At 38.6% G+C, this 14646-nt stretch overlaps 1 protein-coding gene across 8 annotated transcripts in view; it reads left to right on the top strand.

Moving 5' to 3' along the window:
* The window catches only part of LOC311080398 (calpain-5), a 26529-nt gene extending 11883 nt beyond the window's left edge, over positions 1 to 14646 (top strand). For 3 of the 8 annotated variants that reach the window (XM_084110363.1, XM_084110362.1, XM_084110364.1), the window contains exons 3-16: positions 278 to 334; positions 448 to 692; positions 3670 to 3835; positions 4633 to 4764; positions 5142 to 5353; positions 5572 to 5764; positions 5924 to 6117; positions 8207 to 8284; positions 9321 to 9780; positions 10278 to 10400; positions 11146 to 11342; positions 12085 to 12203; positions 13198 to 13334; positions 13420 to 14646. In XM_084110363.1, the coding sequence (XP_083966489.1) occupies positions 278 to 334; positions 448 to 692; positions 3670 to 3835; positions 4633 to 4764; positions 5142 to 5353; positions 5572 to 5764; positions 5924 to 6117; positions 8207 to 8284; positions 9321 to 9780; positions 10278 to 10400; positions 11146 to 11342; positions 12085 to 12203; positions 13198 to 13334; positions 13420 to 13584 (2478 nt within the window). In that variant the 3' untranslated portion in view covers positions 13585 to 14646. Of the gene's footprint in view, positions 1 to 277; positions 335 to 447; positions 704 to 3669; positions 3836 to 4632; positions 4765 to 5141; positions 5354 to 5571; positions 5765 to 5923; positions 6118 to 8206; positions 8285 to 9320; positions 9781 to 10277; positions 10401 to 11145; positions 11343 to 12084; positions 12204 to 13197; positions 13335 to 13419 lie in introns of those variants that run through there. The other 5 variants (XM_084110361.1, XM_084110365.1, XM_084110367.1 and 2 more) reach the window with 4 other exon arrangements.

Raw genomic sequence — 14646 nt, 5'->3', positions numbered from 1 at the left:
GGAAAAAAAACATTTAAATCATTCAGAATGAGTTTTATTGAAAATGTAAAAATGCAGAAAGTTTTGTGTGATATAGGTTTAGGGGTAGGGTTAGTGTAAAGGGAGAGAATATACAGTTTGTACAGTATAAAAACAATTATGTCTATGGAGAGTCTCCACAAAGATAGTAAACCAGTGTGTGTGTGTGTGTGTGTGTGTGTGTGTGTGTGTGTGTGTGTGTGTGTGTGTGTGTACACTCGTCTCAGTATCAGTAATTGTTATGTCACTGTGTTTTGAGCTAGACTGGCTGGACGGATGGAGTTACATCCATAAACAAACGACCGTCCTCGTGCAGGTAAACACACACAGATATAAAGGCACTCGACATACACAACATTACATGTTATGAAGATTAATTAAATATTATATTGAAAATGCAAATTAATGCTAGAGTATTTACCTATTTAGAAGACCCGAGGACACCCATACCTGGTCTACTGGTTGTCACAGCGACGTCAAACAGAAAGCCAACACCTGCCACCCCGTTCCTGTTATATTAGACACATGGACTCAGCAAAATGGCTGATGACCGAAGTCTTATACTCATCCTACACAGATACACTGCCAATAACTGCCTTACCTGAAACTGGCTTAATTACCGGATACATCGCGACAAGGAACATATTACGCAAAGGCAAAGCAAAAAAACAAAGGTGAGGTACAGGTAAGTGCTATATCTGTGGGTTTGAATTTAGGCTTCAATAGAAATGTTGTATTGTTCATACAGTAGTTTGATATACTGGGATCATAAATGAAAATGGGTTGATTTAAAAATGAATCTCATATACAGTATCAGATGTAAATTTCTGATTATTCTGTGAATTGTACAGTGTCATTGTCAGCCATCAGTGCCATGTGTTAAATTGTTATTTTATTATTATTTTAATATTGTATATATATATGGAATATATATGGAAATTTAATTGTAGGCTACATGGTAATGGGACTACAGGTTTGCAGATTTAATAAGAAATAAGTTGCTTGAACATGGTTCAGTCCTGTTGTAGAAGTTCAAGAGCTACACAGATGAAAAACAATTGCCCTAACAAGGATGCGATTGCGTTACAATTGGCCTCCATATGTGAATCATTAAAATAACTACCACATTTCCTGACAACCCCACTGTCAAGGATAATTATTCTGGTTGTGAATCGGAGGTGAAAATGTGTCCAAGGAATTTTGTGGTCAAGTTACTTTTTAGTCATAATTCAAAGACATATGTGTACTACGAGTAAAACTTTGCCCACTCCTCAAAAAGAAAGAAAAAACACATCAGGCGTTTTGTTTAATAGAAGCAGGAATGAGTGCAAATTTTACCGAGAGAATGATCCTAAATGCAGACTCAAATTTACATGGAAATTGCCTGAGAACAACAAGGTGAATGTTTTTCTGCAATTGGCCAGTCAAAACCCTGATCTCAGTCCAGCTGATGATCTGTGACAGATTTTGAAAATTGCAGCATCTGACTAACCAGAACAGCCTGTGGTGCAAATCTGCTTAGACAAATAGGCCAAAATCAAACCTGAACAGTGTGTGCTGCAAGTTTATCCACCACAAAATATTAATATGCGTTGTCTGAATACAGGGAAAGAATTAGGGACATATTTTTATTTGTTGTTTTAAAAAGAAATTACTTGAGTGTTGCACTAATAATTGTTTACATTTTTCTAATAAAAGGGCCTATTTGTATAATTCAGAAACCCTTGTTTTAGCGACACCGGTGGCCGTTAAGTGAACTGCAGCCAGCAACTTACTGCTCGTTAGCTCGCACACGTAACAAGAGACTGATTCAAGGCCTCAATATACTCTCAAAGTTCTTCTTCGTTCTTCGCTTGGAAGTAAAAAAGAAGTTGGAAATACCTCTGCTGTGATATACTGTTAACAAACATCCAGAAGCTGCCGAGAGCGACGTTTAGATGAATATTTAAATGCTTTCCTCTCACAAAATGAACACACAAATGGCAGCGCTGAGAAAACAGCAGTTAAGAAAATCATGTGATAATGTGGATATGTTTGCACCAGCTCTGCAGTTCACCAACATCGTGTCTACAGATGAGGTAATAAAAATTACAGTGTTATGATAGTTTGATTATAAAGTATATTTGAGGCTATAGACTATATAGATCTGGCTATGTGAGACAGTTTGAATTAATCTATTTTCTTTGCATGACACATTGATATTACAGTACAGAATGGCTCTTTCTGCATTATCCTGCACATTGTATAATCATTCGCTTCCTGTGTCATTGAACGGAAGAAAGGCACTCGCGTTAACGTCACATCCATTTGATTTTCCCGGCAAAAACGTCCCGAGTCCTTTACATAAAAATCAGTATACAGGCTTTCATAGACAACCTAGAAAGTCGGGGAAGGTCTCGTTTTTTACGTTTTTTTTTAAGCTGTTTTGATTATGATTACATAATTTCTTTGCATAGCCCATCGCCCCTTTAAATTACCAAAGAGAACAAATGTGTTTAAAAATCGTTCTAAATACGTTTGCAAGGTTCTACAGCATGTTGGGATTCTGTGTTTTTTGTTTGTTAAAGGGACTCCGATTCAGTTAGCGTGTTTCCCTCAAGTTAAGAGTGCAGTGCTAGTGTTGGCCTGTCCGGTATGTGCACACAACTTGGATCCAGACTTCACACACACATACTAGCACAAACATGCAAACACTCAGCAGCACACTTAGCTGGCCCCTGGCCTCCCTTTGACCCTTGCCAGACCCCCAGTAGATAAAATGTCCCCCTAAATCAGATCCTTTCGCACATACACATACCGTCTCTCTTGCACACAAACACACTTGACTGGAAGCTTGACTTTAATATGAGATATCCAATAACTCTTAAACCCTGATCCCAAACTTCTCATCAAACCTCTCTAAACACAACTCTACCTACATATTTTATTTAGCTGTTTTAGATACAAAGGGACTCCTGACACATTAACCTCTCCAGGGCATGTCTAACCCGTCTCCATTTCCAAGGGAAACTACACCGTCTGCAAATACACCATTACCCAATCATCCCCGAAACTGAAGCTAAACTCCAGGTTACAGAACAAGACTTAACATTGTGGTTTAGAGATTCTGATCCGGTACTGCTGTATGTGGACAAAATGACATAAGATTTTGTTTTAATTACTGTCTGATATGCCAGAGCTTTAAAATAAATGAACAGAGATTTGAACTATTGGAAATTAAATGTGTATATATATATATATATTAGTGCTGGGCAACGATTAATCGCATCCAAACTAAAAGTTTGTGTTTACAAAATGTATTATTTATATATAAAATATTTATATTTATATATAATATAAATTATGTATAAATATATATACATGCAAATATTTCTTATACATGCATATGTGTGTATTTATATAAACAAAATAATTATACACAGTACACACACATATATTATGTAAACACAAACTTTTATTTTGGATGTGTCATTTTACACACAGTATTTTATTGAATTGTATTTATATTTAATGCATCCATTTTCCCCCCATCTTATATTCCCTCAACTCTGTTCATATTTCTCCTCCTTTGTCTACCCCTTCTGAATTCTCTACATTGTCCTTTTCTCGTATCTTTCCTCCTTCCCTTCTTTCCACTTCTCCCCTGTGCAGTATGCCAGAGAAAGTGTGCACGTTTCAAGGTCAGTGTTATCATAAGCTGAAGAGATCATGTCTGAGCCGAGGAGCTCTGTTCCAAGATCCGTTCTTTCCTCCTTCAGCCGAGTCACTGTTTTACAAAAGAACGCCTCCTCCAGGACTGACGTGGAAGAGACCCAGGGTAAGAGAAGCTGACCGTGGACTGCTGCTTTTTTGTATGTATGTCTGTGCACATGTGCTAATAGTTAATTTTGTTAACTTTTGGAAGTATATTACCATGTAGATGGCCTCAAAGATTTTGTTGGAGCTAAAAGATTCACACCATTATATTAGAAAAATGTATTGTTTTTAAACAAAGTTTGCAGCCCAAGTCTGATGTTAGTGTACATACGGTCTGGTGGCAGGTCAGTAGTTTCTGACGCTCTAGTATCAGTGAGTGGATCTGTCCTGGTGACTCTTGTGATTCTAAATGTGGCTGCGCAGTCAGCAGCGTTAGAGATATGTTTAATTAAAGGCCTTTCTGCCGGCTGCAAGGCGTCGGTAACCTGACTCTTTGGGTGTCGCCTCGCATGTGTGGCTTCAAATGAGGGAGGTTACCAACATTTTGTTTTACATTTACACATGCTATGCTGATTGAAAAAAACAAACAAGAGAACAATTAAAGCAATATTCTAGAACTGCAAGTAAAATCTAAAAAGCTAGGTTTTGATCAGAAAATATATTTTATAGAATAATTTAATGAAACGTTAGTACTTTGCCATTGTTTTATACTGTTATCTGCTACTTGACTACTAATGCACACAATCTTCTTTTAGCCATTAAAATTGAATTCAATATTATTTAATTAAAATAACAATTTATATGTCATTAAACCATCTTCATGTTGTTACAAATAGTTAGGTGAACTGTCCCTTTAATAATATGTGTCTAACCTTAAACGCATAGAAATAGTTTGAGGGTCTTTTCTCTCACACGCAGGAACTGTGTAAAGACCCTCGACTATTTGTGGATGGGATCAGCACAAGGGATCTGCACCAGGGCAGTCTGGGTAACTGCTGGATGGTGGCAGCCACATCATGTTTGGCAGCAGAATCCTCACTCTGGAAGAAGGTCAGATAATATATACACACATACACACACACACACACACACACACACACACAAAAGTTTGGGGGCTGTACGATTTTTTAAAAAGAAATTATTTTTATTTAGCAAGGCTGCATTAAATCGATATAAAGTGTAAAGACCTTTATAATATTACAAAATTCAAATAAATGCTGTTTTGAACTTTCTATCTTGAAAAATATTTTATCACGATTTCCACAAAAACAACTGTTTTCAACAAATCAGCATATTAGAATGATTTCTGAAGGATCATGTGACACTGAAGACTGAAAATTTTAAAATACATTAAAATGGAAACATATACTATATATTGCTCATTTATCGAGATTTCACTTCTTACTTTTGTATTGTCTCATATTCAGGTGATCCCAGACCACGCTGAACAGGAGTGGCACCCAAAGCGCCCGGATCTCTATGCTGGAATCTTTCACTTTCGTTTCTGGCGACTGGGCCAGTGGACAGATGTCGTGGTGGATGACCGTTTACCGGTCAGCGAGGAGGGAACGCTGCTCTTCTGTCGCTCTGCAACGCCACGGGAATTCTGGAGTGCTTTGCTGGAGAAAGCCTATGCCAAGTGAGACACTTGTGAAATAAGGCAGAATCAAAACATATATGCACTTTCAATAAATGATGTGCTGAACTAGGACTGAAATTATGTCTACATACATCGTAGACCAAGCTCCTTTATTTCAAAATCCTATTATTATCTCTCTCTCTCTCTCTCTCTCTCTCTCTCTCTCTCTCTCTCTCTCTCTCTCTCTCTCTCTCTCTCTCTCTCTCTCTCTTTGCCAGGCTCAATGGGTGTTATGAGGCTCTAGAAGGAGGTAATACAGCCGAAGCTCTGGTTGATTTTACAGGTGGCGTCTCTGAACCGCTGAGTCTGAACCAGGAGGAGCTGATCATTCACGCTGACCAGAGAAAAATGCTGTTCCAGACACTAGCCCACGCACACAGCCACAAAGCACTCATCACTTGTTCCATTCGGGTTAGAAATCATGAGGAAAAAACATTCTAAACACCCTCAAATCAAGCAAATACCACATGATAATTGGTCTGTGTGGCCTGATAACAATAATGACTCATTCAGCCATACAGCCCTTATTACCTCTTTCATTTGTACACACTCTGTGTCTCTTTGTTGAAGCCAGCAGAAGGAGAGCAGGTGGAATCAGTTCTGGGCTGTGGACTGATAAAGGGTCATGCATACGGTGTGACTGCAGTCAGGAAACTGCGCATGTCGGAGACTCTGCACGTCATGTGTAACGCAGCTCGTCTGTACATGGTTCGGATGAGGAACCCCTGGGGCACGGCAGACTGGACAGGAGCTTGGAGCCTGGGGTGAGTTCATGTTTGCCTATCTCTCAGAAACCCATAATCAATGATTACGCCACTGGTTAGCGGACCCCACAAATGAGTTCTTGACTTTTCACATGTTGCGTTCTAGTGAGAAGAGGATTCAAGAGCTTGTCTAATTAACATTGGCTAGCAATATTTAAGTGAGGTAGGCTCTATGTAGCGAGACTTCAGTTTTGGGTTTGTGTATTCAAGCTAAGGAGCTTTACCTCCAGGGGAGTTGAATGCAGAGGTTGTGTGAGTTTGAGCATGGTTTTAGGATTCAAGTGGGAAAACAAATAAAGAGCCAATGTTGGTCTTTCATTTTAGACTATACTAGAACTCTGGACCTACTGGAAAGTCTTTATTCAAGGGTTAACATGAAAGTCAGGTCTAACATTGGCTGGCCATCTAAACACAAGGTGGACAATCTGTATCGTGGGTGCAAATCTTTCAAGAGTTTGAGACAACACTAGGTCCAGTGGCTTAATCGGTTAGTTCGAGTCTCACCTGGAGCATGGTTTTAGGATGCAAGAAACATGTTATAAAACTAAGGTCAAAGATTAACATGTGAAAGTCATAAATATCAGCATTCACCTCAGATTCTATACTTGAATAGAGACATTCCGGTAAGAATATAATTCTAATGAGCCTAATATTGTCTGGCAAACTTCAAATGAGTTGGGGCTTGTGTAATCAAGCATCATAGCTCAAAAGCTAACATTTTTTGCAACCATATCTCCTATGGTGCAATCGGTTAGCATGCAGAGCTTGTAATGAAGTACAGACCAATGCTGAGGTTGTGAGTTCGAGCCTCACCTGGAGCATGGTTTTAGGATGCAAGAGACTTTCTAGTGAGAAAAAAGCATCTAAATCTTTTTTTTTTTGACAGTTTTTTTTTGACTTTTCTAACTTTAGTTAGTGTGTAATGTTGCTGTTTGAGCATAAACAACATCTGCAAAGTCACGACGCTCCAAGTTCAAAGCAAAAGGAGATATTTTCTTTTAAAGAAACTGCTTTTTAAGGACTACAACAAACGGCACGATATTCCTCCCGGGTTAGTGACATCACTAACCCTAAAATTTACATAAACCCGCCCCTGGGAACGCGATTTAGAGATTATCAAGACAGAATATGCTAATCAATGACTAGAAAACGGTGCGTTTTTGCTCACCCTCAAAAAGTGACAACTTTAACATGCTGTATAAAAATATCTGTGGGGTATTTTGAGCTAAAACTTCACATACACACATCAAAGACTTATTTTACATCTTGTGAAAAGGGCATTATACCACCCCTTTAAGCTAAGTAGCCCTCAAACTGAAAGTTTCAGTTTGGCTTTTTCCTATGGTATTCATGAAGCAATAGCTCCAGGGGCACACAATCAGTCAGCATGTGGTACTTAAAAGGCAGTAAAAAGCAAATCAGTGCCGTGGTTGTGTGTTCAAGCCTCACCTGGAGCGTGTTTTGGTTCAAAAAGCATTCAAGTTCAAAAACAGATTAAGGGCTAACATAACTGGCCTTTCATGAAAGACTCTATACTAGAATACAGACATTTCAATATGACAAGAGTTCAAGGGCTAATGTGAAAAACCCTTCTAACTTTTGTTGGCCATCTTCAATCGAGGCAGACACTCTGTAGCGCATGTGCTAATGTTCCAACAAGTGACACTTGGGGGTTCGGCTTCATATTTATATTAAAGCTAAGCCAAGTAATATAACCCAGGCCCAGGCTTTTTCCCATGATATTTTGTGACATAATTCTTTGAAAACCGCTCCAGTGATGCAGTCGGTCAGCACATGATACTTATAAGGCAGTACGAAGCAGAGCAATGCCGAGGTTGTGAGTTTAAGCCTCACCAGGAATGTAGTTTTTAGGATGCAAGAGACATTCTAGAAAGAAAAGAGTTTAGGATCTAATGCAAAAGACCAGTCTAACATTGACTGACTATCTTCAATTGAAACGGAAAATCTTTAGCCTATGTTGTCGAATGAGACTTTTTGATATTTTACAACAGGGATAAACTATGATGAAAGTATTTGAGATTTAATGCTTGTGATATCTTCATTGTGTTCACACTGTTTCCCTTCGCAGGTCTCCACAGTGGCAGCAGCTTAGCCGCAGAGAAAGGGAGAAGATGGGCCTCATTGTCCGAGATGTTGGAGAGTTTTGGTAATGTAAATTAAGCTACAATTAGGGATGTACCGATGTGAATAGTTTGGCCGATACCGATAACCGATAATTCTTTATATGTGACCCTGGACCACAAAACCAGTCACATGGGTCATTTATTTTAAAATTGAGATGTATACATAATAAATAAGCTTTCCATTGATGTATGGTTTGTTAGGATAGGACAATATTTGGCCGAGATACAACTATTTGAAAATCTGGAATCTGAGGGCGCAAAAAAATCTAAACATTGATAAAATCGCCTTTAAAGTTGTCCATTTATGTTTGCGATTTTGCTGCATTCACTCACAAAAATAAATGTTTTATATATTTACGGTTGGAAATTTAAAGAATATCTTCATGGAACATGATCTTTACTTAATATCCTAATGATTTTTGGCATAAAAGAAAAATAGATTTTTGACCCATACAATGTATTGTTGGCTATTGCCACAAATATACCCGTGCGACATGTGACTGGTTTTGTGATTCAGGGTCACATATTTGAAAGCTGATAACAGATATATTGGCTGATAAATCTAAATCAAAATTTTAATATAATTTTTAAGAGCCTGATTACAAAAACAAAAGTCTCACCATTAAAAGCCACATCCCAAGCACACAATGTAATGTTCTCATTATAATTTTATGTAGCCTATATGACAGACATCGCTGCACATGTAGCACTGTATTGAAATGTATTTATGTATGTATGTACTGTATTTTCCTTTTTGAAGTGATTCCAATCATATTTCAAGCAATTCAAAGACATCATGGAGAACAGTGCGCATCAAGTGTCTCAGGAAATAATCCATTATTAATCAGCTTTAATATATCTGCCAAATTTTATTATTGGGCCGATGACGATAACAATAAAAATATATCAGCCAATACTGATATACTGTATATCGGTGTATATATATCGGCATCCCTAGCTACAATTGGCACAAAAAAAAGTAGTAGAGATAAATTACACACATTATTCTGTTGTGAAACATGTTTTGACTCAATATTGTACATTTCTTGTTTTCTTTAGGATGGAGTTTGAGGACTTCTGCCGTTACTTCACAGACATGGTTGTGTGTAGGTTGGCAGAAAAATCCTTCCTCTGGCCACAGACCCACTGGAGGGAGGTGTGCTGCCACGGGGCCTGGACCTACGCATCTGGGATCCCACTTCCTTCCTCGTCTTCTTGTCGTCTGAACATCAAGAACCAGAAGCCTTCAGCAGGGCTCCAGTGGTCCAATCAAAGGCCAGCTCAGAGACGAGATAAAAAAGAGCAAAGACTGAGTGAAAGAAAGAAGGAGGGACCAATCCAAGGAGAAAAACAGAAAAAGAAAGAGCGTGCAGAAGTAAAACCAAAGCAAATGAAGGGAGGACGAGAGCGTGTGAATAAACAAGGAGGGGTGGAGATGAGATGGGAGAGGCAACTTGACAGGAGAAGTCGATGTGGAGGATGTATCAATCACAGAGACACATTTCTACACAACCCCCAGGTGAATAACTCTGGGAATTTCTGAACCAAAATTCACCAAAATCATTCCTGTGGTATCTAAAGCCCTATTCGGACGGGACTTGTTTTAATGGAGGATGTTAGAGAAATTCTCTGAGAAATCTCACCCCGTCGAATGTGAATGTCTGTGATTGCAGATGTTGTATTATCCTAACGCTTCTCTCGAGTTTTTTGACATACCTGAGCTACCGGTCTCACATGCTTTCATTTTATTTCAATATGAGAAATCTCTAATGAAATTACAGACATCAGGTGACAAGAATTGTAACTCGGACATCGTTTAGAAAACTAGTCCTGTCCGAATAGGGGTTAAGAGAAGCTGTAAAATGACCTCACTACAATGTATTTAACAAGTCTAAATCTACTGTATCTCTCTCACCTTTCCCGTGTGACCTTTTCTCTCTAGCACCCTTAATCAGATATTCCCTAATTTCACATTCACATGCTTGTCATTCATCTCTCTCTCCATCCCTCTCTTAGTTCATTTTTGAACTGGTTGGAGACGGGGCAGAGGTGTTGATAAGTCTGCAACAGGAAGACAGGAGGATGAAAAGGAGGGAAGGAAGGGGGGAGAACCTACCAATCGGCTTTGAGGTTCTAAGGGTAAGTGACTGAGTAGTCAGAGATGTACAAAGAACAGATTTTGACTGTGTCTGTTTCACTTTTGTGGATTTTGGGGTTTGTTTAATTTTGTAGAAAAAAAAATCAAAAATCAGTCTACGCAATATCACACAAGCAATAGTGGTGTCATATCATCTGATATTCATACAGCTGTGTATAAGATATTTTTATTTGTAAGAGTTGACATATCTGTTCCTGAATGAATCAGTGTTTTGGAACAAAACGGTTGAGTGAATGATTCACTCATAAAGACTGGTCGCCACATACTCTGGCGTACCAATATAACCTGCACCGACTGACTACCCGTAACATGGAAACAGAGCAATACAAATTGAGAAATGTAACTAACTGTTATATCATTTTAACTAAATCACTGTAAATCTTTAGACTTTAGTAGAAATGTACATTTATTTGGTCTTCCTCTTTCCGTCCCCCCAGCTAACTAAAATATATTTAAGAATGTTTTGCTAATGTTCCCATGAAGTTATGTAAATGTTATTTTTGAATGTTTTTTCTTGGTTATGCGAACGCTAAGGAAACATTCTATTTTACAGGAATGTTACATTTGAATGTTCCCTGAACATTCTTAAAAAACAGATAATTTTGCACGAACGTTCTATTAACTTCACTGGATGAACTTTGAGAGAAGAGAAGTTTGCCAGCACGTTAGCTTCAGTTCTGAGAATGTTCCCTGTCCTAGCTGGGCCTCTGTTTTTCTTTCCGTCAGGTGGAAGTGAATCGTGTGTGTCGTGTTCAGTGTTTATGTGAGCAGGCTGCTAGCTCTGTGTATATGGACTCCCGTAGCGTCACTTTGCGTGTGACTCTTGGTCCTGGACGCTACGTCATCCTCCCCACTACTTTCCAGCCTGGAGCCACTGGTCGGTTCCTTCTGCGTTTTTTCTCACACTCACACGTGCGTCTCAGGTACAGGAGATTGGGCCACTCTGTGAATCTGCTGTTTTGCATTCAAATAACCTACTGATAAGTAAAAAATACCGTATATACCCGACTATAAGATGACCCTGAATATAAGACGACCCCCCCATTTTCCAGACTTATTTTTGGGACAAAAAGAGATTTTTGTGGAAAAAATCTGGTTTTCAACAGAAAATCATTTTATTTGAAAATTGCTGTGATAATTCATTCTCTCTCTTCCAGCACGCGCGCGCACCTTTCTCTCTCTCTCTCGCTCTGCGTCTCGCGCGCGCACCTCTCTCTCTCTCTCTCTCTCTCTCGCTCACTCGCTCGCTCTGCGTCTCGCGCACGCACCTCTCCCTCACTCTCTCTGCGTCTCGCGCGGCAGAGAGGAGCAGCGTTTTAATTCAGTTAACGGCTCGATTATCAGGATTTTTGTGCAGATTAACATCTTGGAAGGGAGAGCTGGTTTTGTCTTAATGGGTCACGTTTCATTCACTATTTCATATTAATTCCGTTGTTCTTTCTCCCTTTCCCCCCGTGATTTTGTCTATATCGCGAATATAAGACGACCCCCCCATTTTTCAGCCTATTTTTAGGACAAAAACCTCGTCTTATAGTCGGGTATATACGGTACGTAGTAGTTGCCTTGTAGTTTTAAGCCGGGCCATCACTAAAGGTGGTGACGATTCTCAGGCCTCCCATCACTCACTGTCTCTACCTATTCTTTTATTTTGTCTACTGTCTTCAGGGAGTTGAAGGAAGAGCGACCTGCTCCTTCAGTTTGGCAGTGTTGTATTCCTGAGCCCAGCGCTGTAACTACAGTCCATCTGCTCAAAGCATCTGTCCTTAGCCATCCCAAACAAACAGGTTCGACAACTCTACAACTCATAAACAACTGACCAATAGAACAACAAACAGGGCTATGATTTTAGTGAGCATTTTATGTTTGGGTCCATTCATTTATAAAAAAAACAGTCTTAGGGTGTGTTCACACTTCTAGTTCGGCTCTCTTGGTGCATTTGGTCCGGACCAAAAAAGAAAATGAAACATTTATTTCTGGTTCACTTAGCGTTCACACTGCCATTTTTAACACCGAACCTAAAGATAAAAAAAGGCTTTTATGACGTATATTTTGCAACCAAAACTTGTCAAACATCCGAAACAATGCTGTGTGCTTAGCTAAATGCGCTCATATGTGCTTAGCCTGTATATGATGGTATTTTGACCAGCTGAGAAATGTGTAAAGGAGTCAAAACAGTGAATCCCTCTGTCACACACACAAACAAAGATCTGCTGCGATCTTTTCAGCGTTCTCGGTCTGCTTGTTTGGTGGCACCAGGGTTTGGATATCAGCGTTCACACTTATTTAAATGAACTGCACTAACAGCAATTGCACCAGGGTTTGATTTAATCCAACCAAACATGACAAGTGTGAACACACCCTTAGTTATAACTAATAAAATTAAAAAAGAGCAAATTGGTCTTGAAAATTAAAGAAATTGTCAAGTAGTAGAACATTATGTAAAACATTCTAACAAATAGAAAATTCTGTCCTTATTTACTCACATTCATGCTGATTCATGTTGTTTATAATGAAATAATCCCATTTAGGAAACCTGTTTTAATTTATTAATATTTGGGTAATGGACTCTTTTTGCTTTCACAAAGTTGTTAGCAAGCATATTTTATTTCTAGCATGGAAGAAGCACTGTTTCAAATGTAATTATACTCTATACCTTTACACTCTTAGAAGAAAAGGTTCTATATAAAACCTATATAGAATATATATAGGGTTCTTTAAAGTTCAGTCAAGAACCCTATGGTTCTATCTAGAACCCGTTTAAGAGTGTATATATTTCAGCTCCTGATGTGTATGCTGTAATCCGGTGTGAGGAAGACTCTGTCAGGACTAGAATTTTCCAAAAAGATGGAAGCCCTGAATTCAACACCAAAGCCATATTTTACAGCAGGAACCCAAAGTCAAAAATCTCCATTGAGGTCAGATGCTATACTACATTATATATTGATAAAGTTTGTATATGAGTGTAACAAAGGGTAATTGTGTGTGTTGGATTATGCATAGCTGTGGAGAAGAGGCTTGCTGTTGGACTCATTCCTGGGTGGAGCACGACTTCAGACTGGAGGAAATGAACAAGGACAAAACAGAGTGATTGACTTGCAGGGTGGCCAATCACGGGGCTGTGTTTTTGTAGAGATCTCCTCCAGCCAGTGCCTGACAGACCTGTGACTGGCAGGTGTGCTCAAGGTAATGACTGGTTATATACCATCAATGAACTGAACAAGACAAACAACATTTCATAACTAAACAACAACTAAACTTCAGCACAGAAGCCATGGACACCATGAACGTCTTACAGGGACAATCCCTCTCGAGCATCCGTGGATTATGTGCTTTGCTCGAGGATTTTATTTGACTGCACTGACACTATTGGATGAAAACTGAACCGAGCTGGTGAAATGAACTAATTTAATAATTGATGATCGTTACAACGGAACTAAATCAACATTTTCTGCCAGGGCAAAAAAAGTTTACAGATATTTCCTTTAACACCTAAAACACAACACAATGCAATACATAATTGAAAATAGGGGTAAAACACCTTTGGAAAATCAATACGGAAGATTCCTTTATATTAACACAGTACATTGTTCCCCTTTTCTTAGAGTGCACTGAATATAATTACACTAATCTACTATTCAGTTTGACTGGGTGGTAATGAGCTCTTTAAGGGCTCTACTAACATCTTAAAATGGCCCTTAACATCTCATTTAAATTCTGCAAAACATCTCAATTTAAATCCGTCAGTTCAATTCAGTTACTTAATTCAGTTCATGATGCACATTGTTTCAACAGAAAATGCTTGTTTAATATTTAAATGAATCTGTGAACTTGCCAAAGCTTGTAGTTTTTGTACTGATTGGAACAGTAATAAATATTTCAGTCAGTTTTGTTTGTATGTGCGCGCCAGTCTGAATAAACAAAATGATGGCGTTAATGGGAAGACTAATGAAAAAGTAAGTAAACAGCTCAGCCACTAAGATATCCAAAATCAAACTTGAAACAGCCTGAAAACATGTTGACTGTTTTTTTTTAGTGAGCAATCAGCTTGAGGAAATTAAAGGTAAATCTTCGTGTCTGTGATCAGTGTTTACCGAGCTTCATGATGAAAACGAGTTGACTATTGAAAAGAACAGCTAAACATCAATACACAAATAAAATATATTGTTTAAATTTTTTCTGCCTTTAGTTAATATTTTGGAATAAATATACCAATGCTTAAAACACTTA

The sequence above is a fragment of the Abramis brama genome, assembly GCF_963993115.1.
Source record: "Abramis brama genome assembly, chromosome: 3".
NCBI lineage: Eukaryota > Metazoa > Chordata > Actinopteri > Cypriniformes > Leuciscidae > Abramis > Abramis brama.
The sequence above is the reverse complement of the archived record's forward strand: the minus strand, read 5'-3'. Positions and strand labels throughout refer to the sequence as shown.